Source organism: Oncorhynchus clarkii, chromosome 9, assembly GCF_045791955.1.
Source record: "Oncorhynchus clarkii lewisi isolate Uvic-CL-2024 chromosome 9, UVic_Ocla_1.0, whole genome shotgun sequence".
NCBI classification, from domain to species: Eukaryota; Metazoa; Chordata; class Actinopteri; order Salmoniformes; family Salmonidae; genus Oncorhynchus; species Oncorhynchus clarkii.
The window spans coordinates 61,848,160-61,875,727 of record NC_092155.1 but is presented as its reverse complement, the minus strand read 5'-3'; the positions used below and the strand labels follow the sequence as shown (position 1 = coordinate 61,875,727).

The following is a 27,568-nucleotide window of genomic DNA, read 5'->3' as shown; positions in this document are numbered from 1 at the left end:
GTACAACAACTGCCATTACTGCGGCAAGCGAAAAACAGGAAACAGTCATTTTCAGAAGGTCCTGCTATTTGACCCCGCGCAAGAGAAGGAAAAGCCCATTGGACAAGTTCAGGTAGGTCCCTCCCCGTTTTGTTCAGTTTGCTACGGTTGTTCTTAAACAGTACGTGTGTTCCGTTGCGATACTTGAATACGCCGATGGTTCAGCCACTTGGTAGTTAGTTATCGTTAATCAAATTGAGCAAAATTATGTAGTAAAGTATAAACTTACCATAGTCATGTCGGTGAAGAAGTTTGAATGAGGTCCCAGGCGGTGATTCTCGGATGAACGTGTACGCGTATCGGACAGTTCTTCCACTTTGACGTATAGCACGAAATGCAGTGGAAATTGTGGGTTGGATCATTTTGCATGGCCTGGTGCCCCGGTTGAGCGGAGTCTGGTATTTAGACCATTCCATTGGTCCTTAATCTCCTGGGGCACTGGGCCATGCAAAACGAACTATCAGTAAGGATGACGCCACTTCCTGTCATTCCTGCCAACGGAAGTAGTTAATTGAGCAAAATGGCAACCCCTTATGTTGAAGATCAATCTGGTAAGGCTGGCTCAAGTCAGACATCCAGTTAAATATTGGTGAAGTTTGAGAATGAACACACAGTTTAGCATGAATAACCCGTAGCTACCCCAGAAAAGTAACCCCACGAAGTTCGTTTTGTGGAGTAAACAAATTGTTCCAGCGCGACGTATTCTGTGCTGCCTAACCAGTTACTAGCTAAAACACAACACACTACACTAGCGCTAGATAGCTAGCGTATTAGCTAATATTTCTAGTTAGCTAGTAGCTATCTCTGTGTTAACAAACTAGTTCGATATGATACCTGATTATGTTGGCTAGCCAAGATGGGGGCAAAATGTGTTTGTTAGATAACTAACTAGTAGTACTAGCAGCAGCAAGTGGCTAATTTGAAATACATTAGCTAGCAAAGACGCTAGGTAGCTAGTTTACGCTTATAAATAATGGGTAATTCCATGGTAACAGAGTGATGCCGAAACTCAGTTTTTTTACTTTAAAATGTATGTCAAACAAAAACAAATGGTTGCTAAGTTAATGAAATCACACAACTATGCACAAGGACTACTTTGAAAATGTTCCCCTTTTTATTTACAAGAACACCTTTTAACGTTACTTGAAGAACCGTGCAGATACTACATTTGTTAACAGTATGAAGGCACAAACAGTACAAACCGTTATTCTGTTATCAAACTTTTGATATGCACTGTTAAAGTAAATGTGTTTTGGTAAAATGTATGGTGGAAATGTTTAAAAGTAATCCTTGTTCATAGAGTTGTATGGTTTGTTTAACTTTGGTTTTTGATAGAAGTAGTCCTTGTGCATAGATCCTCTTAAGGATTAAATTACATACCCAAATCAAACTGCCTGTAGCTCAGGCCCTGAAGAAAGGATATGCATGTTCTTGGTATCATTTGAAAGGAAACACTTTGACGTTTGTGGAAATGTGAAATGAATGTAGGAGAATATAACACATTAGACCTGGTAAAAGATAATACAAAGAAAAAAACAGTGTTGTTTTTTTTTTTTTTTTGTACCATCTTTGAAATGCAAGAGAAAGGAAATAATGTATTATTCCAGCCCAGGTGCAATTTAGATTGTATGTGCAAAGTTTCAGACTGATTCAATGAACCATTGCATTTCTGTTTGGTATCAAGACTGCCCAAATGTGCCTAGTTTGTTTATTAATAGCTTTAAATGTTCAAAATTGTGTACTCTCCTCAAACAATGGCATGCTATTCTTTCACTATAATAGCTACTGTAAATTGGACAGTGCAGTTAGATTAACAAGAGTTTAAGCTTTCTGCCAATATCAGATATGTCTGTGTCCTGGGAAATGTTCTTGTTACTTACAACCTCATGCTAATCGCATTAGCCTACTTGAGATGTCACTCTGTTACTGTGGAATTGCCCCCTATTAACATACAGTAGCTAGATGGCTTGACAAATGTACACGGGCTAGCTAGCTAACGTTACCTATTTAATAACGACTATAAAACATACATTTCTATTAAATTGTTCTCGGTACTGTTCATGCTACTGCTGATGCAAACGTGGCAAATCGAGAGCTTTGGACTATAAGGTTCTATCTGCAAAAAAAAAAGATTGATAATTGGCTTCAAAGTTCTGGACCCTCATTGATTTGATGGTGTCAGTTATCAGTGAACTTAACAATGTGAATCGGGGTATTTAGACTACTATATAGGTAGAAAACATTGAACAGAACAGGGCTATGTCATTAACTCAATTTTGACAAATGCAGATTGAACCTTATAGTTCCTAACTCTCAAAATGCACTGTAGTATAGTGAGTAGTGTATTGTTGTAACATACAAACAGAGCAATGTTTGCAAGCAAGCGTCTACCAGCTGAACAAAACATTGGTTCAAAATAAATGCATTGTTTTCAGTGAATTTATAATATTTGCTCATGTTTGCTCCTCCTGTTATAGGGAAATACATTGCTGCTACACAGCGACCTGATGGAACCTGGAGGAAGCCTCGTAGAGTGAAGGATGGTTATACCCCTCAGGAAGAGGTCCCTGTGTAAGTAATGCTTCCTAACAAAGTTACAGTACCAGTCAAAAGTTTGGACACACCTACTCATTCAAGGTTTCTACTTTATTTTTACTATTTTCTACATTGTAGAATAATAGTGAAGAAAAAACTATGAAATAACACATGGAATCATGTAGTAACCAAAAAAGTGTTTTAACAAATACATATTTTAGATTTTTCAAAGTAGCCACCCTTTGCCTTGATGACAGCTGTTGTGAAGTGACTTTCAGTAATGTGATGACTGTTATTTATCGAATAAACTAACTACGTTTAATTGTCACCCGATTTAAATTAATCATTTAACAATTAACTCATTAGGAATTTGGGGCACCACAGGAAAAGTTGTTTAACGAGTTACCATCTCCTGAATTAAACTCTAAAGATATATACAATTGAAGTCGGAAGTTTACATACACTTAGGTTGGAGTCATTAAAACTTGTTTTTAAACCACTCCACACATTTCTTGTTAGCAAACTATAGTTTTTGCAAGTCGGTTAAGGCGCTTACTTTGTGCATGACACAAGCAATTTTTCCAACAATTGTTACAGACAGATTATTTCACTTATAATTCACTGTATCACAACTCCAGTAGGTCAGAAGTTTACATACACTAAGTGGATTGTGCCTTTAAACAGCTTGGAAAATTCCAGAAAATGATGTCATGGCTTTAGAAGCTTCTGATGCAGTGGGGCAATAAAGTAATTAGTAAGCCACCAATTGTGCAAGTTGTCCCACTTAAAAAGATGAGAGAGGCCTCCATCATAGGTACACTTCAACTATGACAGACAAAATGAGCAAAAAAAATCCAGAAAATCACTTTGTAGGATTTTTTATGAATTTATTTGCAGATTATGGTGGAAAATAAGTATTTGATCAATAACAAAAGTTTATCTCAATACTTTGTTATATACCCTTTGTTGGCAATGACAGAGGTCAAACGTTTTCTGTAAGTCTTCACAAGGTTTTCACACACTGTTGCTGGTATTTTGGCCCATTCCTCCATGCAGATCTCCTCTAGAGCAGTGATGTTTTGGAGCTGTTGCTGGGCAACACGGACTTTCAACTCCCTCCAAAGATTTTCTATGGGGTTGAGATCTGGAGACTGGCTAGGCCACTCCAGGACCTTGAAATGCTTCTTACGAAGCCACTCCTTCGATGCCCGGGCGGTGTGTTTGGGATCATTGTCATGCTGAAAGACCCAGCCACGTTTCATCTTCAATGCCCTTGCTGATGGAAGGAGGTTTTCACTCAACATCTCACGATACATGGCCCCATTCATTCTTTCTTTTACACGGATCAGTCGTCCTGGTCCCTTTGCAGAAAAACAGCCCCAAAGCATGATGTTTCCACCCCCATGCTTCACAGTAGGTATGGTGTTCTTTGGATGCAACTCAGCATTCTTTGTCCTCCAAACACGACGAGTTGAGTTTTTACCAAAAAGTTATATTTTGGTTTCATCTGATCATATGACATTCTCCCAATCTTCTTCTGGATCATCCAAATGCTCTCTAGCAAACTTCAGACGGGCCTGGACATGTACTGGCTTAAGCAGGGGGACACGTCTGGCACTGCAGGATTTGAGTCCCTGGCAGCATAGTGTGTTACTGATGGTAGGCTTTGTTACTTTGGTCCCAGCTCTCTGTAGGTCATTCACTAGGTCCCCCCGTGTGGTTCTGGGATTTTTGCTCACCGTTCTTGTGATCTTTTTGACCCCACGGGGTGAGATCTTGCGTGGAGCCCCAGATCGAGGGAGATTATCAGTGGTCTTGTATGTCTTCCATTTCCTAATAATTGCTCCCACAGTTGATTTCTTCAAACCAAGCTGCTTACCTATTGCAGATTCAGTCTTCCCAGCCTGGTTCAGGTCTACAATTTTGTTTCTGGTGTCCTTTGACAGCTCTTTGGTCTTGGCCATAGTGGAGTTTGGAGTGTGACTGTTTGAGGTTGTGGACAGGTGTCTTTTATACTGATAACAAGTTCAAACAGGTGCCATTAATACAGGTAACGAGTGGAGGACAGAGGAGCCTCTTAAAGAAGAAGTTACAGGTCTGTGAGAGCCAGAAATCTTGCTTGTTTGTAGGTGACCAAATACTTATTTTCCACCATAATTTGCAAATAAATTCATTCAAAATCCTACAATGTGATTTTCTGGATTTTTTTTTCTAATTTTGTCTGTCATAGTTAAAGTGTACCTATGATGAAAATTACAGGCCTCTCTCATCTTTTTAAGTGGGAGAACTTGCACAATTGGTGGCTGACTAACTACTTTTTTGCCCCACTGTAGGCTAATTGACATCATTTAAGTCAATTGGAGATGTAGATGAATTTCAAGGCCGACCTTAAAACTTAGTGCCTCTTTGCTTGACATCATGGGAAAATCAAAAGAAATCAGCCAAGACCTCAGAAAAAAATTGTAGACCTCTACAAGTCTAGTTCATCCTTGGGAGCAATTTCCAAATGCCTGAAGGTACCACGTTCATCTGTACAAACAATAGAACGCAAGTATAAACACCATGGGACCACACAGCCATCATACCGCTCAGGAAGGAGACGCGTTCTGTATCCTAGAGATGAACGTACTTTAGTGCGAAAATTGCAAATCAATCCCAGAACAACAGCAAAGGACCTTGTGAAGATGCTGGAGGAAACGGGTACAAAAGTATCTATGTCCACAGTAAAATTAGTCCTATATCGACATAACCTGAAAGGCCTCTCAGCAAGGAAGATGCCAATGCTCCAACACCGCCATAAAAAAGCCAGACTACGGTTTGCAACTGCACATGGGGACAAATATCGTACTTTTCTGGTCTGATGAAACAAAAATAGAACTGTTTGGCCTTAATGACCATTGTTATGTTTGGAGGAACAAGGGTGAGGCTTGCAATCCGAAGGACACCATCCCAACCGTGAAGCACCGGGGTGGCAGCATCATGTTGTGGGGGTGCTTTGCTGAAGGAGGGACTGGTGCACTTCACAAAATAGATGGCATCATGAGGTAGGAAAATGATGTGGATATATTGAAGCAACATCTCAAGACATCAGTCAGGAAGATAAAGCTTGGTCGCAAATGGGTCTTCCAAATGGACAATGACCCCATGCATACTTCCAAAGTTGTGGAAAAATGGCTTAAGGACAACAAAGTCAAGGTATTGGAGTGACCATCACAAAGACCTCAATCTTATAGAGAATTTGTGGGCAGAACTGAAAAATAGTGTGCGAGCAAGGAGGCCTTTACAAACCTGACTCAGTTACACCAGCTCTGTCAGGAGGAATTGCCAAAATTCACTCAACTTATTGTGGGAAGCTTGTAGAAGGCTACCTGAAACATTTGACCCAAGTTAAACAATTTAAAGGCAATGCTACAAAATACTGAGTTTAAATAGATTTGGCTAAGGTGTATGTAAACTTCCGACTTCAACTGTAGATAACTCTTACATCAATAACAGTCACTTATTAATCATTATCTCATATCAGTCTCATTCTGAACATCGCAGACCTCTTGAATCCGCAAGAACCCCAGCCTTTTCTGGTTATTCAGTGCTACACAAATGTATTTATTTATTTACTAACTAAATAATAACACCAAATACACATACAGACTTACATGAGACAAATGTCCGTAGTGGACTGACAAGATATGACTGCTTGTTACACATATGGAGAGGGAGGGGTAGATGAAGAGAGGGAGAGTCAAACTTATCGTACATTTACGAACTACCCTCGAAGTAATGATAATGCTTTGCTCACGAACTGCCTCCCATTTGGGTAATAAATGCAATGTAATTACGTGTCTTTGTTTGTCGTCTCTCTGTTGGAACCAACCAATCCTTCTCTGAGATGGGGTGTAATCTTTCCTTTCTCAGGTAAATTGTCAAGTTCTAGATCATTTACATGCACAGCTGCAGACTGTTAAATGTTCTGGTCAGACTGTCAAATGTTCTGGTCTAGTCATTATCTTCACTTGTTTCAGAGTTTCTAACCATTTCAACGTGTGGCCAACTCTTCACGCTTTTCTGGTCTGATAGGTGAGGTTATCTTCTCACCTCGTGTTGAGACTAAGAGTTTAAACCATTTGTATCGTTCAGCTCACGCTGTCCGTCTGCTGCTCTCATGTTAATTCTTAGCGAGTCCCTTTAAGCACTCTGGTCAGAAAGGCGCTTCCATCACACTGACACTCTCTTCTACCTCATCAGGGCTCATCAGGGCTTGGCTTAGTTAATGTTCAACGGACATGAAAAACCATTATCTCATTAGAAAACCAAAATCACATTAGCATCTTAACGAACAGTTTCGTCATTCATCATATTCTTTTTTTTTTTTTTTTTTATAAAAAAAAAAAAATGTTTACCCCTTTTTCTCCCCAATTTCGTAGTATCCAATTGTTGTAGTAGCTACTATCTTGTCTCATCGCTACAACTCCCGTACGGGCTCGGGAGAGACGAAGGTTGAAAGTCATGCGTCCTCCGATACACAACCAACCAAGCCGCTGCTTCTTTAACACAGCGCACATCCAACCCGGAAGCCAGCCGCACCAATGCGCCGGAGGAAACACCGTGCACCTGGCCACCTTGGCTAGCGTACACTGCGCCCAAGCCGCCACAGGAGTCGCTGGTGCGCGATGAGACAAGGACACCCCTACCAACCAAGCCCTCCCTAACCCGGGCGACGCTAGGCCAATTGTGCGTCGCCCCACGGACCTCCCGGTCGCGGCCGGTTACGACAGAGCCTGGTCGCGAACCCAGGACTCTGATGGCACAGCTGGCGCTGCAGTACAGCGCCCTTAACCACTGCGCCACCCGGGAGGCCCCATTCATCATATTCTATTATCATATTGGATGGCTAGAATGTCCTTCCTAAGTTATAGTATTTGGTTCATACCATTTTTAATAACATCACAAAATAATAAACAATGTGACAGGATTATTCTTTAGATCCCCATGGACCATTCTTAACATTACTATCTAATCTAATAAATATTGTTCCAAAGTTCATTCTTTGGGTGTTATATTTTTGGGCTGCAAAATGTCTCTGTAACAAAGGAATTCCTTTCCCAATACTGAGGAGCGAAGGGAGAGATTCCCCTCCTGCCTAATTTATGACTGAGTGATAAGGTTTCAGACCCCCCCCCCCCCCCCCCTTCTGTGGGTAAGAGGGTCTGGTTGTTGTCAGCTATTTACCAAGCTGATCTGAGGCCTTTGATCCTCGACCAGGGGAGTCATGACACAGCTTTGCACACTCTTGGCATTCTCTCAACCAGCTTCACATGTAATGCATTTCCAACAGTCTTGAAGGAGTTCCCACATATGCTGAGCACTTTTTGGCTACTTTTCCTTCACTCTGCAGTCCAACTCATCCCAAACCATCTCAATTGTGTTGAGGTCAGGTGATTGTGGAGGCCAGGTCATCTGATGCAGCAAACCAGATGGGATGGCGTATCGCTGGAGAATGCTGTGGTAGCCATGCTGGTTAAGTGTGCCTTGAATTCTAAATAAATCATTGACAGTGTCACCAGCAAAGCATCATCACACCTCCTCCTCACTTCACGGATGGAAACACACATGCGGAGATCATCCGTTAACCTGCTCTGCGTCTCACAAAGTCACAGCAGTTGGAACCAAAAATCTCAAATTAGGTCTCATCAGACCAAAGGACAGATTAACACCAGTCTAATGTCCATTGTTTGTGTTTTCTGGCCCAAGCAAGTCTCTTCTTATTATTGGTGTTCTTTAGTAGTGGTTTCTTTGCAGCAATTCAACCATGAAGGCCTGATTCACACAGTCTCTTCTGAACAGTTTATGTGGAGGTGTCTGTTACTTGAACTCTGTGAAGCATTTACTTGGGCTGCAATTTCTGAGGCTGGTAACTGTAATGCATTTATCCTCTGCAGCAGCAAAGGGAATCACAGCCGCGAGCTGCCCAGTGACACGAGCCTACCAAACGAGCTAAATCTCTTCTATGCTCGCTTCGAGGCAAGCAACACTGAGGCATGCATGAGAGCATCAGCTCTTCCGAACGACTGTGTGATCATGCTCTCTGTAGCCGACGTGAGTAAGACCTTTTAAACAGGTCAACATTCACAAGGTTGCAGGGCCAGACGGATTACCAGAACGTGTGCTCCGGGCATGTGTTGACCAACTGGCAGGTGTCTTCACAGACATTTTCAACATTTCCCTGAGCAGACCACCATATTCCCTGTGCCCAAGAACACGAAGGCAACCTGCCTAAATGACTACAGACCCATAGCACTCACGTCCGTAGCCATTAAGTGCTTTGAAAGGCTGGTAATGGCTCACATCAACACCATTATCCCAGAAACTCTATACCCACTCCAATTTGCATACCGCCCAAACAGATCCACAGATGATGCAATCTCTTGTACTCCACACTGCCCTTCCCCACCTGGACAAAAGGAACACCTACGTGAGAATGCTATTTATTGACTACAGCTCAGCGTTCAACACCATAGTATCCTCAAAGCTCATCACTAAGCTAAGGATCCTGGGACTAAACACCTCCCTCTGCAACTGGATCCTGGACTTCCTGACAGGCTGCCCCCAGGTGGTGAGGGTAGGTAGCAACACATCTGCCACGCTGATCCTCAACACTGGAGCTCCACAGGGGTGCGTGTTCAGTCCCCTCCTGTATTCCCTGTTCACCCACGACTGCATGGCCAGGCACGACTCCAACACCATTATTATGTTTTCAGACGACACAACAGCCTGATCACCGACAATGACGAGACAGCCTATAGGGAGGAGGTCAGAGACCTGGCCGGGTGGTCCCAGAATAACAACCTATCCTTCAACGTAACCAAGACTAAGGAGATGATTGTAGAGTACAGGAAAAGGAGGACCGAGCACTCCCCCCATTCTCATCGACGGGGCTGTAGTGGAGCAGGGTGAGAGCTTCAAGTTCCTTGGTGTCCACATAAACAACAAACTAGAATTGTCCAAACATACCAAAACAGTCGTGAAGAGGGCACGACAAAGCCTATTCCCCCTCAGGAAACTAAAAAGATTTGGCATGGGTCCTCAGATCCTTTAAAAGGTTCTACAGCTGCAACATCGAGAGCATCCTGACTGGTTGCGTCACTGCCTGGTACGGCAATTGCTTGCTCTCTGACCGCAAGGCACTACAGAGGGTAGTGCGTACGGCCCAGTACATCACTGGGGCTAAGCTGCCTGCCATCCGGGACCTCTACACCAGGCGGTGTCAGAAGAAGGCCCTAAAAATTGTCAAAGACCCCAGCCACCCCAGTCATAGACTGTTCTCTCTACTACCGCATGGCAACCGGTACCGGAGTGCCAAGTCTAGGACAAAAAGCTTCTCAATAGTTTTTATCCCCAAGCCATAATACTCCTGAATTGGTAATCAAATGGCTACATGGACTATTTGCATTGTGTGCCCACCCAACCCCTCTTTTACACTGCTGCTACTCTGTTTATAATATATGCATAGTCACTTTAACCATATGTACATACTACCTCAATCAGCCCGACTAACCAGTGCCTGTACTGTACTTTTTTACTGTTTTTATTTCTTTAGTTACCTATTGTTCACCTAATACCTTTTTTGCACAGTTGGTTAGGTAAGTAAGCATTTCACTGTAAAGTCTACACCTGTTGTATTTTAAATGCCACAAATTAACTTTTAACAAGGCACACCTGTTAATTACAATGCATTCCAGGTGACTACCTCATGAAGTTGGTTGAGAGAATGCCAAGAGTGTGCAAAGCTGTCATCATAGCAAAGGGTGGCTACTTTGAAGAATCTCAAATGTAAAATATATTTATGATTTGTTTAACACTTCTTTGGTTACTACATGATTCCATATGTGTTATTTCATAGCTTTGATGTCTTCAGTATTATTCTGCAATGTAGAAAATAGTACAAATAAAGAAAAAGCCTTGAACGAGTAGGTGTGTCCAAACTTTTGACTGGTTCTGTACCTCTCTCAAGTCATCCTTTTTATATGGATTTTGTTAGAAGCCTTTGATGTAGATTGGTTGTTTCCTCATTTCCTCTTTGCTTTCAGCTACGAGAATAAATTTGTTAAGTTCTTCAAGGGCAAGCCCGATCTGCCACCAGGTATGAGCCCCGACAATGCAGCCCAGGCAAGGCAGCAGCAGGGGATCCCCGGCATTGCAGAGAACGAGACAGCTGGGCTCTCCAAGACAGCCAAGCGAAACATGAAACGCAAGGAAAAGCGCAAGCAGCAAGGCCCGGATAGCAATGTGGAATCACTAACAAATGCTGTTGAGACTATAACGTTTGCCGAGGACGGTAACAGTGTGACGCCTGCATCTAACCCAGCTGGAGCTACTAATGACCCTTCATCTGCAACAGCAGAAAAGGCCAAGAAGATCAAGAACATAAAAAAGAAGCTGAGGCAGGTTGAGGAGCTGCAGCAGAAACTGGACTCTGGGGAAATCAAGCAAGCTACAAAAGAGCAGCAGGAGAAGCTTGGAAGGGCCAAAGCCTTACAGGACGAGTTACTGCAGCTTGAGGAGGATTCATGAGATAGAAAATGTTGTAAAAATGGGCAGCAAACCAGTTGTGGAAGTTAGACTGTTCAAAAATACAAACACCCAGTTCTAAAAGAAATTGACATTTACAGCTGCGTTGATGAGCTTCCCTTGAACAGTTTCTGGATATTTGTTGATATCAGATAGCCAATGAACATGGCTTTTGGAATATCAAGTGTACATAAACCCAACACTTCACGTGTTATGTTGTTGACAATAAGTGATCATGCTTTTCCCACACTTTGTCCAAAACCAATTACCAAACAACAATGAGCCAGCCAGGTGTTTTCTCTTCATTTAAAATGTACTTTTAAAACAATTGAACTGATTCCTTATGCTTGACTATGAACTTATTGGCCATTCAATTATAGTTGTAATAGCATTTATTTGTGTACTTAGTATGTTTGTGCATTTTGTATCTTAAAAAAAAAAATCTTTATCTGTCAAGAATAGCATAAAATATTATATATTAGTTAGTTGCATTAAAGATACAAAAATCCCCTATTGAAAAGAATACCTGTTTGTTGACCCATCTCTGTACTGAAATGATACATATTTTCCCAATGATTGGATTACTTCAAATACAGTTTGAATTTGTGTACATAATGAAGAGGTTCATGGTTTACAACATTGTAAACAACTAATAATGTAAATCCCTGTGATTACAGGGGATAGAGAGGATTGTGCTGTTTTTTTGATCTGATTTCGGCAATCAGACATGATTAAATGTTAGAATGTGATTCTGGTCCTCTTTGTAGGGATTCGGATTTGGTTATCCAATCTGACCTTTTAATCACGATTAAATGTCGTTTTTCAAAGGCGATTTGGATAGTTTTGATGCTGAAATTCTGGATTATCTTGATCTCACTGGAAGGGTGGTTCTAGAAAGGTGAATGGCACTACAACCAAGACATTTTAATGTAAAATGAACAAAAATATAAATGCAACATGTAAAGGGCCGGTCCCATGTTTCTTGAGCTGAAATAAAACATCTCAGAAATTTTCCATATGCACAAAAAGCTTATTTCTCTCTAATTTTGTGTACACATTTGTTTACATCCCTGTTAGTGAGCGTTTTTATCTTTTGTCAAGATAATCCATCCACCTGACAGGGTGCCATATCAAGAAGCTGATTAAACAGCATGACCATTACACAAGTGCACCTTGTGCTGGGGACATGAAAGGCCACTAAAATGTGCAGTTTTGTCACACAACACAATGCCGGAGATGTCTCAAGTTTTGAGGGAGCGTGCAATTGGCATGGTCACTGCAAGGAATGTCCACCAGAGCTGTTGCCAGAGAATTTAATGTTGATTTCTCGACCAATGTTGTTTTAGAGAATTTGGCAGTATGTCCAACCAGCCTCACAACCGCAGAACACTTGTAACCATGCCAGCCCAGGACCTCCACATCTGGCTACTTCACCTGGGGAATCATCAGAGGGGGTGCTGGGGACTATTTATGTTTGATTGGCTGGGCCTTGCTCTCCAGTGGGTGGGCCTGGCTCCCAAGATGATGGGCCTATGCCCTCCCAGGCCCACCCATAGATGTGCCCCTGCCCAGTCATGTGAAATCCATAGATTAGTGCGAAATTAAATTATTTAAAGTGACTGATTTCCTTATATGAACTGTAACTCAACAAAATCTTTGAAATTGTTGCGTTTATATTTTTGTTCAGTATAACTAAGGTGACAAGGTTTAAAAAGCTATTTTGCATCTGAAAACCAAAGGTAATGTTAAATTGGTTGTCTTAAAGTAATGTGGTCAGTTGTTATATTGAGAAGTGTCAAATAAATGCATGTACTTATGTGATATGCAGACAATTTTTAATCTAGGTACCTTTTATTTGTTTTTATTTTTTTTAATTTATTTATTTTTGAATTTTACCCCTTTTTCTCCCCAATTTCGTAGTATCCAATTGTTGTAGTAGCTACTATCTTGTCTCATCGCTACAACTCCCGTACGGGCTCGGGAGAGACGAAGGTTGAAAGTCATGCGTCCTCCGATACACAACCAACCAAGCCGCTGCTTCTTTAACACAGCGCACATCCAACCCGGAAGCCAGCCGCACCAATGCGCCGGAGGAAACACCGTGCACCTGGCCACCTTGGCTAGCGTACACTGCGCCCAGCCCGCCACAGGAGTCGCTGGTGCGCGATGAGACAAGGACACCCCTACCGACCAAGCCCTCCCTAACCCGGGCGACGCTAGGCCAATTGTGCGTCGCCCCACGGACCTCCCGGTCGCGGCCGGTTACGACAGAGCCTGGGCGCGAACCCAGGACTCTGATGGTACAGCGCCCTTAACCACTGCGCCACCCGGGAGGCCTAGGTACCTTTTATTAATATAGTTTACTCAGGTTGGGTTAAATGCGGAAGACACATTTCAGTTGAATGCATTCAGTTGTACAACTGACTAGCTATCCCACTTTCCCTTCCCTTACTCATATCTGTTTCATTATGACAGTGTTGAAGTAGTACCATAGCCTGTCCAGTAGATGGCAAGGTGTAGGCCTGAAATGCCAGATTGTGTGATCTTGATATTGTGTTATCTGAATCAGAATGATCCTATCTGGTTATTTGCTGAAAAAACGTCTCAAAAACAGCTAGATCAATCTGATCTTGCATTGCAAAAACGAGGATTACAGAATCCAGATCATTCTGAACCAGATTAAACAATTTGAAAAACTTGCCCTGGTGACATCAAGAGGCAAAAATGTGACATTGACGTGTTAAATTAATGGATCTTATATATAAGCATACTAATTAACGGTTGTCTCAGAATGGAAATGTGGTTAGTTGTTTTTCTCTCGTAGGACAGTTGTAAAACTTTACATTACTGGAGGATTAGGTTTTTATCTCAGACTACATATTTATCTAGAGAAATGTAGAAAGAAACACAAATCTTGATTGAGCAACTTCAGTGATATATTTAGTAAATCCTTCACAGTCTTTCCCTAGTAGTGAATCACTGTTACATTGTTCATTAATTATGCAATATAAGGTGCATTGAATACACCATCTGTATTGTAACCCTGTCTCAATTGTCATTTAAACTGACCAAGAATAGACCTTTAAAAGTTGTTAGTTATATTGACCTAATTATTTTGTGTTCCTCTGACGTGATCTAGGATATTAGTGGCAATTTAATTCGTTGACAGGGGATAGCTTTTGGGATAGTTGTAAGTTTCAGTGTAAGTGGGCTGTGTACTTTATGAGTTGCTGTCGGTGTCTGGAGTATTTATTTGCTCTAAACTAATCCAAGAATGCATTCCTCTGTTTTATTATGTGGTTGGAAACAGGTCCCAGTGGGCAGACAATGATATAAAACTATGTGAAACCATAAACTACCAGTTCCATAGAACGTTATGAGACCGGGACCAACAGAATGAAAATTATGAACTAGGCTTAGAAGACTCCTCTAGATGGATAAAATATACCTGAAATATTTCTTGGATTATTTTTATTTTATTTATTATTTTATTGGATTTTATCGGATAGAGTTCTTAGTTTATTTTCATCACACTGTATCTCACTGAATAAATAAGAAATAGATACAGTACTTGAAAACATCAATATCTTAAAACGGATTATTAGATCGAGTACAGTCGTGGCCAAAAGTTTTGAGAATGACACAAATATTAATTTTCACTAAGTCTGCTGCCTCAGTGTCTTTAGATATTTTTGTCAGATGTTACTATGGAATACTGAAGTATAATTACAAGCATTTCATAAGTGTCAAAGGCTTTTATTGACAATTACATGAAGTAGATGCAAAGAGTCAATATTTGCAGTGTTGACCCTTCTTTTTCAAGACCTCTGCAATCCGCCCTGGCATGCTGTCAATTAACTTCTGGGCCACATCCTGACTGATGGCAGGCCATTCTTGCATAGTTAATGCTTGGAGTTTGTCAGAATTTGTGGGGTTTTGTTTGTCCACCTGCCTCTTGAGGATTGACCACAAGTTCTCAATGGGATTAAGGTCTGGGGAGTTTCCTGGCCATGGACCCAAAATATCAATGTTTTGTTCCACGAGCCAATTAGTTATCACTTTTGCCTTATGGCAAGGTGCTCCATCATACTGGAAAATGCATTGTTTCGTCACCAAACTGTTCCTGGATGGTTGGGAGAAGTTGCTCTCGGAGGATGTGTTGGTATCATTCTTTATTCATGGCTGTGTTCTTAGGTAAAATTGTGAGTGAGCCCACTCCCTTGGCTGAAAAGCAACCCCACACATGAATGGTCTCAGGATGCTTCACCGTTGGCATGACACAGGACTGATGGTAGCGCTCACTTTGTCTTCTCCGAACAAGCTGTTTTCCGGATGCCCCAAACAATCGGAAAGGGGATTCATCAGAGAAAATGACTTTACTCCAGTCCTCAGCAGTCCAATCCCTGTACCTTTTGCAGAATGTCAGTCTGTCCCTGATGTTTTTTCTGGAGAGAAGTGGCTTCTTTGCTTCCCTTTTTGACACCAGGCCATCCTCCAAAAGTCTTCGCCTCACTGTGCGTGCAGATGCACTCACACCTGCCTGCTGCCATTTCTGAGCAAGCTCTGTACTGGTGGTGCCCCGATCCCGCAGCTGAATCAACTTTAGGAGACGGTCCTGGCGCTTGCTGGACTTTCTTGGGTGCCCTGAAGCCTTCTTCAAAACAATTGAACCACTCTCCTTTAAGTTCTTGATGAGCTGATACATTTTTGATTTAGGTGCAATCTTACTGGCAGCAATATCCTTGCCTGTGAAGCGCTTTTTGTGCAAAGCAATGATGACGGCACGTGTTTCCTTGCAGTTAACCATGGTTGACAGAGGAAGAACAATGATTCCAAGCACCACCCTCCTTTTGAAGCTTCCAGTCTGTTATTCGAATTCAATCAGCATGACAGAGTGATCTCCAGCCTTGTCCTCGTCAACACTCACACCTGTGTTAACGAGAGAATCACTGACATGATGTCAGCTGGTCCTCTTGTGGCAGGGCTGAAATGTTTTTTGGGGGGATCCAGTTCATTTGCATGGCAAAGAGGGACTTTGCAATTAATTGCAATTCATCTGATCACTCTTCATAACATTCTGGAGTATATGCAAATTGCCATCATACAAACTGAGGCAGCAGACTTTGGGAAACGTGATATTTGTGTCATTCTCAAAACTTTTGGCCCCGACTGTACATGCTGTTTCTTGTCTCGCTGACAAGTGTCATCCATTGCCTTGAACAGGGAGGAACTAATGGAAGCCATGGTAAGAATGTCCCATATAATAGATTATCAATGAGAACTGCTGCAATTCATTATTTACTAAACAGCCTGGTCTGAGCTTTAGCCAACTCCTCTTTGTGTTCGTTTGTTGTCATGCCAAACATGTACCTACTAATACTGTTAATGTTAGCATGTCTGCCAGTGCCACATCTCCTTAGGTCTATTTAAGGAACTATGGCTACCTGCACGTCCCATTGAAGAATAGTATGAGTCAAGTTGATCATACTTAGGAAATGACAGGGGCACTGAGGTAACCACCAAAAATCACACTTCGTAGCATGTTCTCTCTTCTCTTGTGCTTTAGGCTGTCCTTCAGCTTGGCAGTTTTACATACTCAATATACTACAAATGTGTTTAACTATAAGAACCTTTGGAACCTTCCAGAAGGCAACTAACTTAGCCATCTCAGCAACACTTAATAAGGCCACATTGGCAATGATGAAACAAACTTTGAGATCTCCTTCAATGACAAATCCCTCAAATATCAAGTCATGGGTGGGTCACTTTATTTATTCTCTTCCGGATTCATTGTTAGATAATCTTGACTTGGTGTGAGGCAAAAATATGCCCACACAATCAACTAAGGGTAAAAACAAAGCCTTGCCATAAATGTTTTAGCTTTACAACTATTTTTGACTGCTATATTTAACTAATGCCCATTTCCACAGGTTCTACTTGGTGTAAGATAATGCTGACCTACTGCATCTATAGCTACACCCCAGATATGGGTCTGGCAAAAACATGTGCGGCCCTGCGGTCTGTGTTTAGGTACTGAAGTAAGATGTCACCCCTGAATTTCTGGGAGGTGTTGTTTCTGTGAAGAGCAGACATCAAAGTCGTGTTTCATAACAATGATCTTGTCCAGTGCCATTCGACAGACCAGGTGAGAGTCAGAGTGCGCCATAGGCGTACAACTGTCACTGCAGTTTGGATGTGTGAAAGAAGGCTTTTCAGATCTCAACTGAAATGGCATGACATGAGTCTGATGTAGACGATCTGCTGTATATGCATCTGAATGTGATATCATCTGTAATTTCACCTGTCTGTAACAATCCTCTGTCATTAAGGGGAGTCAGGCATTGTCGCAATTGTAAATGAGAACTTGTTCTCAACTTGCCTACCTGGTTAAATAAAGGTGAAATAAAAAATTGTGCATTTTGACAAAGACAAGTAGTGGACAGAGGGGAAGTCTTCTGGCCATGAACTGAGGATTGTAGCAGCCCATGAGATTGGTCACGTCCTTGGCTTGGGTCACTCTCACAAGGCTCTAATGCGCCCCGTTTACCCTGGATACCATGCCAACTTCAAACTAAATCCTGATGTCATCTCTGGAATCCAAGCTCTCTGTGTTTAGGGCTGGATGATTATTTATTATGTTAATACAGATTATGTGATCAATATCTGATAAAACATCAAATAATTCTGTAGTAAGACTTTGATTTCCTGTGGATGTTGTATGTACAGTTGAAGTCGGAAGTTTACATGCATCTTAGCCAAATACATTTAAACTCAGTTTTTCACAATTCCTGACATTTAATCCTAGTAAAAATTCCCTGTTTTAGGTAATTTAGGATCACCACTTTATTTTAAGAATGTGAAATGTCAGTATAATAGTAGAGAGAATGATTTATTTCAGCTTTTATTTCTTTCATCACATTCCCAGTTTACATACACTCAATTAGCATTTTGTAGCATTGCCTTTAAATTGTTTAACTTGGGTCAAATGTTTTGGGTAGCCTTCCACAAGCTTCCCACAATAAGTTGGGTGAATTTTGGCAATTCCTCCTGACAGAGCTGGTGTAACTGAGTCAGGTTTGTAGGCCTCCTTGCTCGCACCCTATTTTTCAGTTCTGCCCACAAATTTTCTATAGGATTGACATCAGGGCTTTGTGACGGCCACTCCAATACCTTGGCTTTGTTGTCCTTAAGCCATTTTGCCACAACTTTGGAAGTATGCTTGGGGTCATGACCCATTTGCGACCAAGCTTTCACTTCCTGACTGATGTCTTGAGATGTTGCTTCAATATATCCACATCATTTTCCATCCTCAAGATGCCATCTATTTTGTGAAGTGCACCAGACCCTCCTGCAGCAAAGCACCCCCATAAAATGATGCTGCCACCCCGGTGCTTCACGGTTGGGATGGTGTTTTTCGGATTGCAAGCCTCACCCTTGTTCCTCCAAACATAACAATGGTCATTATGGCCAAACAGTTCTATGTTTGTTTCATCAGACCAGAGGACATTTCTCCAAAAAGTACGATCTTTGTCCCCATGTGCAGTTGCAAACCGTAGTCTGGCTTTTTTATGGCAGATTTGGAGCAGTAGCTTCTTCCTTGCTGAGAGGCCTTTCAGGATATGTCGATATAGGACTCGGTTTACTGTGGATATAGATACTTTTGTACCTGTTTCCTCCAGCATCTTCACAAGTTCCTTTTCTGTTGTTCTGGGATTGATTTGCACTTTTTGCACCAAAGTACGTCCATCTCTAGGAGACAGAATGCGTCTCCTTCCTGAGCGGTATGATGGCTGTGTGGTCCCATGGTGTTTATACATGTCTACTATTGTTTGTACTATTGTGGTGCCTTCAGACATTTGGAAATTGCTCCCAAGGATGAACTAGACTTGTGGAGGTCTACAATTTTCTTCTGAGGTCTTGGCTGATTTCTTTTGATTTTCCCATGATGTCAAGTAAAGAGGCACTGAGTTTGAAGGTCGTCCTTGAAATACATCCGCAGGTACACCTCCAATTGACTCAAATGATGTCAATTAGCCTATCAGAAGCTTCTAAAGCCATGACATAATTTTCTGGAATTTTCCAAGTTGTTTAAAGGCCCAGTCAACTTAGTGTATGTAATCTTCTGACCCACTGAAATTGTGATACAGTGAGATAATATGTCTGTAAACAATCTTTGGAAAAATGACTTGTGTCATGCACAAAGTAGATGTCCTAAACGACTAGCCAAAACTATAGTTTGTTAACAAGAAATTTGTGGAGTGTTTTAAAAACAAGTGTTAGTGTAGATGATAAAGACCCGTTCAAGACGTTATGTGTTTGAAACCTTTGCCTCTTCTGTTCTCCTTTAGGGAAGCCAGCCAATCGTCCCACAGTATACAGAAAGCCAAATCATCCAATCCTAGAGGCAGGTCCACCACATTCTTACAAGGGTACCATGGATGCAATTATGTTAGGTAGGTACCGTAAAGATTTTATCCCCATGTCTGTCATACAAAACACAATGTAAACTATATGTGAAACTGCAAAATAGCACAGCGCTTTCCTTTGGATATACAGTATTTACAAGTGGTTGTTTGTCTGATATTTATCCAACACCCAGGTCCTTTTTGCAAGACACACATCTTCAGCGGATTTTGGATAAGGGACTTTTCATAAAGGAGAATACGTTGTCTTTTTAATTATCTTCTGATAAAATGTTAGCTTAATGAAATGCCTGCATATATATTATTTATTGTAAGTTTAAATTTGTCATTTTTATGTGTGGACAGTGTCTGACACTACTGGCTACAACACACCCATCCTGATCTCTGTGCTGTGGAAGGATCTACCAGGGAGCCTCAATGCAGCTGTTTACTCTTAGAGGACCAATAAGTCCTACTTCCTAAAACGTTTACCTTTTTGCCCTGACTCACACTATTCCTAGCCTGGTCCCAAATCAGTTTGTGCTGTCTTGCCAACTTCGTTGTCATTACCAACTTCGTTGTCATTACCAACATTGTTCTACCTATACATAAGAGTCGTCAGTCAATTCAGCCTTGTACTTTAACTGGAATAACAAAGTGATATTATTCAAGGTAAGGTGCAAATAAACAAACAATGTTTTGGGGATAATATGTGAACATGTAATATACCCTCTAGTCTAAACCATTTCAGAATGAGTGGAATGTAGCGACCAGATAATAGTTACCTTTCATTCTATTCCTTAGTGTTCTCAGTATTGGCAGTTGCTGAAGCTGGGGCAATGGACTCCAGCACGCATCCAAAACCCATCTCTTCTCTGGGGCATCCTACAACCCGAATGCTGCCTTCACATGGACAAACAGCCATCTATAAGTTTTCGAAGGTAACTAGTACTGGCGCATCAACAGTAACCAAGTTATGGATAAGGGCTACTCTCTCAGAGAGAGAGTGTTTTATTTGTACAGTAAAACCTCAACCTCCAGAACCAGACACTATAGCCTAGCCAGTATATCACCTAACCCTATGAGGTGAAATATAGTCACATTTAAGGATGTGTATTTATTTTGACAACAGAAGAGTGACAAAAATGTTTTATATACTATCTCTTGTGCAACGAATGTACAATGTACATAATGTATCCCCCACATTGTATTTCACCCTCTTGTACACTGTGCATAAAACTGTTGGATTCTGGGTAAACTTTAAACATTGCTATACCAGATACATGATAGATCAGAAGTATGGTTTCTGAGGGATGGTAGAGAATGGTTTTTACATCAAAGTTAATGGTTATCTGTAGGAGTTAGATGGCTTTGGGAATGTTTAGGGGAGACAGGTGGAGACCTTAAAACCTAACAATTAACAATGTCACTGAGGGCAAAAAAAGAAACACTCACTGTCAACTGCGTTTTTTTTCAGCAAACTTAACGTGTAAATATTTGTATGAACATAAAATTCAACAATTGAGACATAAACTGAACAAGTTCCACAGACATGTGACAAATAGAAATGGAGTAATGTGTCCCAGAACAAAGGGGGGTTCAAAATCAAAAGTAACAGTCAGTATCTGGTGTGGCCACCAGCTGCATTAAGTACAGCAGTGCACCTCCTCCTCATGGACTGCACCAGATTTGCCAGTTATTGCTGTGAAATGTTAACCCACTCTTCCACCAAGGCACCTGCAAGTTCCCAGACATTTCTGGGGGGAATGGCCCTAGCCCTCACCCTCTGATCCAACAGGTCCCAGACGTGCTCAATGGGATTGAGATCCGGGCTCTTCGCTGGCCATGGCGAAACACTGACATTCCTGTCTTGCAGGAAATCACGCACAGAACGAGCAGTATGGCTGTTGGCATTGTCATGCTGGAGTGTCATGTCAGGATGAGCCTGCAGGAAGGGTACCACATGAGGGAGGAGCATGTCTTCCCTTTAACGCACAGTGCTGAGATTGCCTGCAATGACAGCAAGTTCAGTCCGATGATGCTGTGACACACTTCCCCAGATCATGACGGACCCTCCACCTCCAAATCGATCCCGCTCCAGAGTACAGGCCTCGATGTAATGCTCATTCCTTCGATGATAAACGCGAATCCGACCATCACCCCTGATGAGACAAAACCGCGACTCGTCAGTGATGAGCACTTTTTGCCAGTCCTGCCTGGTCCTGTGACGGTGGGTTTGTGCCCATAGGCAATGTTGTTGCTGGTGATGTCTGGTGAGGACCTGCTTTACAACAGGCCTACAAGCCCTCAGTCCAGCCTCTCTCAGCCTATTACGGACAGTCTGAGCACTGATGGAGGGATTGTGCGTTCCTGGTGTAACTCGGGCAGTTGTTCTTGCTCTCCTGTACCTGTCCCGCAGGTGTGATGTTCGGATGTACCGATCCTGTGCAGGTGTTGTTACACGTGTTCTGCCACTGCGAGGACGATCAGCTGTCCGTCCTGTCTCCCTGTAGCGTTGTCTTAGGCGTCTCACAGTACGGACATTGCAATTTATTGCCCTGGCCACATTTGCCGTCCTCATGCCTCCTTGCAGCATGCCTAAGGCATGTTCACGCAGATGAGCAAGGACCCGGAGCATCTTTCTTTTGATGTTTTTCAAAGTCAATAGAAATACCTCATTAGTGTCCTAAGTTTTCATAACTGTGACCTAACCCTAACCCTTGCCCACCGTCTGTATGCTGTTAGTGTCTTAACGACCGTTCCACAGGTGTATGTTCATTAATTATTTATGGTTCATTGAACAAGCATGGGAAACAGTGTTTAAACCCTTTACAATGACGATCTGTGAAGTTATTTGGATTTTTACAAATTATCTTTGAAAGACAGGGTCCTGATAAAGGGACGTTTCTTTTTTTTGCTGAGTTTATAGCGTTTACATTGTGTCAGGATATGTTATTGTTAGGCATCAGGGATCCTCTGGGAGGAGAAGAGACACAGAAGAACAGATATCACTAAGGTTCTGTCTAGCAACAGAGATGCGTTGGCTGTTCAGTTGTGGAGGAGACTCAGCCTAGGAGACAGGGTTAAATATTATTACATGTGTGAAATGTTTTTTTTGCCTGAATTACAGCTGTAATGACCCTTTGGGAAGAATTAAACTTGGTTAAGCTTCTCTAGTGTCCGTGAGTTATTTACTCAAAATTGGAACCTAACAACTGTAACAATGGATATCTTCACAAAAATGTATATTAGCAAACTGACCAAAATAAAGCAATTTTATTTATTTGAGGAATGATCGATGGTTATATTACGATTGACTGTCAGATACCTTTAGAAAGACAGAATAATAAACAAAACAACAAGGTGAATTAGTTGGCTGAATCTCTTGTCTCAAGAATCAGTCTGTTTTTCTTTTTACAACAGTGTATGAATTGTCTGCTGGAGAGAGGTGTTGGGCGTCTTAGTGGAACTGGGAGGTGATGCCTACTATTTGGTGTCCCTCAGACCCTGTAGACTAGGGAGGAGGCATTCAGGGGAACCATGAAGCCTGTCTCAAAGTCGAAGTCTATCATGGTGTGGTTGACTGTGCTGTTGCTGATGATGCTGCTGCTAGAGGAGCCTGTACCCATCTGGCGGTCATGAAGGCTCTGGATGTAACTCTGTAAGGTAAAGTGGTAAAGAAAAAACATTATTGTTGCATTGATCCTCTGTCTAGGATGATTAAAAAAATGCAATATTTTAAAACATGACATGCAACAAATTGTCTATTAGCTATGTGCATAACGTTTTTCAAAAAAGTGTCTGAATCAAGCTCATTCATGCCCGTTAGGACATGCCCATTAGGAGTGAAGTAACTCACTGGGGCCAGGACGTCTCCAGCATAACGCTTTAGAATTGGAGGCTTGCGATGGCGGTAAGTGCCCAGCTGGGGTCGTCTCTGGGCATCTCTCTGTCTGATTCGCATCAGTTGGACCTGTCTTTGTCGTCCACTGACAGGTACTGGAGGGCATTCAGAGTAAAATAGCATTAGACAGAAAAACCGAATTATGTTGTAACCGGTCAGTTTAACCTAAGTATCAAATGAAGTAGTAATGACATCGAGGAAGTAAGCGTTCCATATTTTTTATGAAACTGTGCCACTCACCTTCTGTGTGTGACAGTCCTTTGGCAGTGAGCATCCATTGCACCATTACCCCCATCAGACTAAATAGAGGAAACACGCCTGTTATAACCCAGCTGTACCAGCAGAGAGGCCGAGGGGGAACCTGAGACAGGATGTCGTACGCATGGCCAGCCAGCAGAGACGTCTCTACAAAGTAGTCCACGCATGCCATCACCACAGCGGCTCCGACTGCAGCCGTGGCGAGCACAGTGAATAGTTTCTGCCACTGCAGTGTGAGAGTGGCACAAAAGGTGCTCGTGGCTAGGAGTGCACCGAGAGGCGCCCATAGTGGGGTAAGGCTGTAAAACTGTCTGACAACCAGTAGGTTGGCAAGGGTGAGCAGAAACCCCAGCTCTAGGCCAGTAATGATGAGCCCCACAGTCTGTACCAGCATAGTTACCAGGGCACAGAGTACAGACACTCCCAGGAGGATACCTGCTTTGGTCTCCATAGTCAACTGGGTATCCAGCACAGGCTCCTTAAGGTACAACAGGCAGACTAGCGCAGATCCAAACATGAAGCCTGACAGGAACATGACCATCTTAAAGCAGCGGTATCCTAAAGAAAGAGAGACAAGTGGAGGGATGTTAAGTAACAAGATGGAGAAGGAAACAAAATGTACTAAAGTGAACTAGGTTTATTAATTATTTTTATTTTACCCCATTTCGTGGTATCCAATTGTTTTAGTAGCTACTATCTTGTCTCATCACTACAACTCCCGTACGGGCTCGGGAGAGATGAAGGTTGAAAGTCATGCGTCCTCCGATACACAACTCAACCAAGCCGCACTGCTTCTTAACACAGCGAGCATCCAGCCAGGAAGCCAGCCGCACCAATGTGTCGGAGGAAACACCGTGCACCTGGCAACCTTGGTTAGCGCGCACTGCGCCCGGCCCGCCACAGGAGTCGCTGGTGCGCGATGAGACAAGGTAAAGTGAACTAGGTTTGACTGAGTAGGGATTGTTTTTTATTAAAAATAGATGTCAGAGTTTGGTGTACTGTACAGTTTACAGAATATTAGAGAGAAAGTTTACATCACATGATGCGTAGTCTGCTTAAGAAAAACTAAGCGTTTTTAATATCAGACATCAACATTTAATGGATTTGGCCAGGCCAGAAAGCTGCCTGCATCATCCCAGGTGGCTGTTTTCTGACTCTCTCTCAGAGGAATGCAACAGAACCAGGTGACCCATCTACCTCTCTCCTAGCCTGGAGCTTATCCATTATAACCCTGGCTAGTCTAGGTCAAATACCTGGCCCTCCTGTTTTTACTATAAGGCTTAGAGTGAGCTGAGGAAATCACTTCAGCTAGTATGATGAGGTTAAATGTCAGCTGGGAATTAAATGTTGATGTATCTAGTGGAGCATTAGAGTGTTTTGTGGAAATACTGTAATTGAATTGCAGATATGCCTATCATGTCTTTAATGTGTAAGTCTTGAGAGTACACATGTGGAAGTTCCAACTGTCCTCTATTACAGGTCAGGAACTTACCAAAAAAGCAGTAGATTAGGCCTAACAAAAGGCATACTGAGCAGACGATGGATGGGATGAGGTCATACTTCCTTGTGAACCCCAACTCACATGCATCCACTTCAGCCAAGCCAGAGAGGATATATTGATCAACTTCAGCCTGGCTCAGCACTGCCCCATCAGTGACCAAGAGTGAGCTGGGGTCTGCCATCTTGGAGCAGCCGTTCAACAGGTCTGGATAATTACTGTGCTTTTATTTAGCAATTAAGGCCATCCGTGTAACCGTGTTGTTTTCCTGGTTTAATCTCATTTGGGAGCATACGTCAACAGTCAACACTAAGCCAGTATATTGTCAGTATTCCATTGGGACAGGACTTTGCTTCATTAATTCAATGAAAGAATGTGACGAATGCTTCATGTTGTTAGAATGTAAGTGCTGAGGAAACAGGAAGCTCCTGTGAGATGTGTTTGAATCAGACCATTTCCTGCCCTGCACCTGCAACAAGAGGAGAGGAGAATCAAATACAGCTAGAGAAAATTATATGACATCTGTAATAGGCAGACTATAAATGATCAAACTGGACTCTTCATATCTAGACTTCACATTTACATCTAAGGTATATAATAGATTGCATGAATACGATGTATTTCAAGAAAAATCCCTCTGTACTCCACAACCCTATCCCCAGGAACCAGAAAAGGAAACTGAGATTTTATCTGGGTCACACACTTTTTTTTCTTGACCCTTTGTTAAAATAGAGGATGCAGATGAGGAAATGAGGGGTGGCTTGATGCCGACTGAGTCATTGGGCCTCTTTGTTTTGAACATATGGTAAAGATCTCCAGTCACAGAACAATGCTAAGAAAACAAACACCCCAACAGTAGGACATACCGTTCCAAAACCCCAAAAAGGCATTGTATATTTTTGAATACACAATGTCGCTTGCAGGTGGGCTCAAAAGCTGGAAAAAATATTGAAAACTATGTAACACAATTAAACAAAACCAAAAATCTGGACAAAAAAGCAATACCTTCAGCATTCAAACTATTACTTTCAATGTGCACATGTACCTTGTTGATCGCATACTTACCTCTGCACACAAGGATAAATTGGGTTGCGTTAATCAACAGAGTATACTCTATGTTATAAGCTTTTAGGCAGATCCCCAGATAATTGAATTAGAAGCCTATTAGGGGAGTCTAGAGAGGCTCATGTCCTTCTGTCCTGACATCTGCTTGTAAGTCACACAGAAAACACTATCACTTTCTATGGCACCAATCAAGTGATTTCCACTATTAGAATATAATCAAGATGTCAGGATGATAAACTTAGCATTTTTGATAACGAATTAAAACTGGACATAGCCATTTTCCAAAAAGAGACTCCATATATATTTATATAGTCAGACGCATGGCATCATTGTCAGTTTATTACTAAATAGTCATATACAACAGGCATTACATGAGTTATATAGCAACTTCCACTTTGATAATTAATAGGTGGGATCACATATTTTGATCAGGCATATGCCTACCAGAGAGTATTTGTGATCATGAGTTTACAAATACTGTTTGCATGAATTGTTTTAAGAGTGAATTGTTTTAAGTAGTCTTACCGGACATGAGGCTTATCCTTGTCAGAATTACAATCTGTGATGAGAAGAAATAAGACTGCTACTGATTTGTCACTTTATGGTATTCTAGGTGGAGGAGTTATATCTGTTCCCTCTGTCTTTGCTGTGTTGAGGACATCCTACTCATGCGTGCGTTCCTCTCATCTGTGGACACTGGACGGATGACAGCATCAGTGCAAGAAGTGACCATCTGTCGCAAGCTTGTGCAGATCAGAGGTGAGGGAATACTGTTGTTGTCCACATGATGTCTCTCTAGTCATACAGATTTGCAACAGAGGAAAATGTAACATTGGTTGAACCCATTGCCAGACATGTTTCCTCATGCGTCAGGCATGATGTAAGTTAACATGTCAGGGATGGAATATGGAAGTTTACGTTCTAGGAAAAGTGAGTGGTCCAGAAAAGAGGTGAGATTCTGGATGTGATGAGTCAACAGCTCATCCATTAAATACACATTAAATAAACTCATGTAGTCTCATATCTCAGTGAATATTAAATATTAAAAAAAATATATGTCAAAAATTGGACAAAGGAGCCTTGGGATTTATACTGTAGGTTCAAGTTTTTTTTACGGAATATGCATATACAGTCACATCCTAAATGATTGTCAACCTTGAAAAAGATTAACATAAAAGACTGTATAGAATAAATAATACAAATACGGAGCTAGGTTGTATGCTCAAATAATTACAATATTTTATAGGAATGAACATGCTCAGAGAAAAATATTTTGTTTAAAAATTGTTATATATTGGCACC

At 41.8% G+C, this 27,568-nt stretch overlaps 3 protein-coding genes and 1 pseudogene across 3 annotated transcripts in view; 2 read left to right on the top strand and 2 right to left on the bottom strand.

Annotated features, from left to right (window-relative positions):
- The window catches only part of LOC139416700 (spermatogenesis-associated serine-rich protein 2-like), a 52,223-nt gene extending 51,846 nt beyond the window's left edge, over positions 1-377 (bottom strand). The window contains exon 1 of the mRNA XM_071165681.1: positions 269-377. The gene's annotated coding sequence lies outside the window, so the exon portion shown is untranslated. The remainder of the gene's footprint in view (positions 1-268) is intronic.
- Positions 136-12,153, top strand: LOC139416703 (partner of Y14 and mago A). The gene is made up of 3 exons (XM_071165684.1): positions 136-590; positions 2,517-2,610; positions 10,659-12,153. Exons 1-3 carry the CDS (start codon positions 560-562, stop codon positions 11,140-11,142), a joined length of 609 nt encoding a protein of 202 aa, XP_071021785.1. The 5' UTR covers positions 136-559; the 3' UTR covers positions 11,143-12,153.
- A 4,037-nt stretch (positions 12,154-16,190) lies between these two features.
- On the top strand, positions 16,191-21,588 carry LOC139417588 (matrix metalloproteinase-19-like; annotated as a pseudogene).
- LOC139416702 (transmembrane protein 198-like) lies at positions 20,644-27,010 on the bottom strand. Its single transcript, XM_071165683.1, has 5 exons — positions 26,792-27,010; positions 25,196-25,670; positions 23,686-24,261; positions 23,401-23,540; positions 20,644-23,200 (listed from the first exon to the last, which is right to left on the bottom strand). The coding sequence occupies exons 2-5, from the start codon at positions 25,383-25,385 to the stop codon at positions 23,042-23,044; spliced, it is 1,065 nt and encodes a 354-aa protein (XP_071021784.1). The 5' UTR covers positions 25,386-25,670; positions 26,792-27,010; the 3' UTR covers positions 20,644-23,041.
- Between the last annotated feature and the right edge of the window lie 558 nt (positions 27,011-27,568).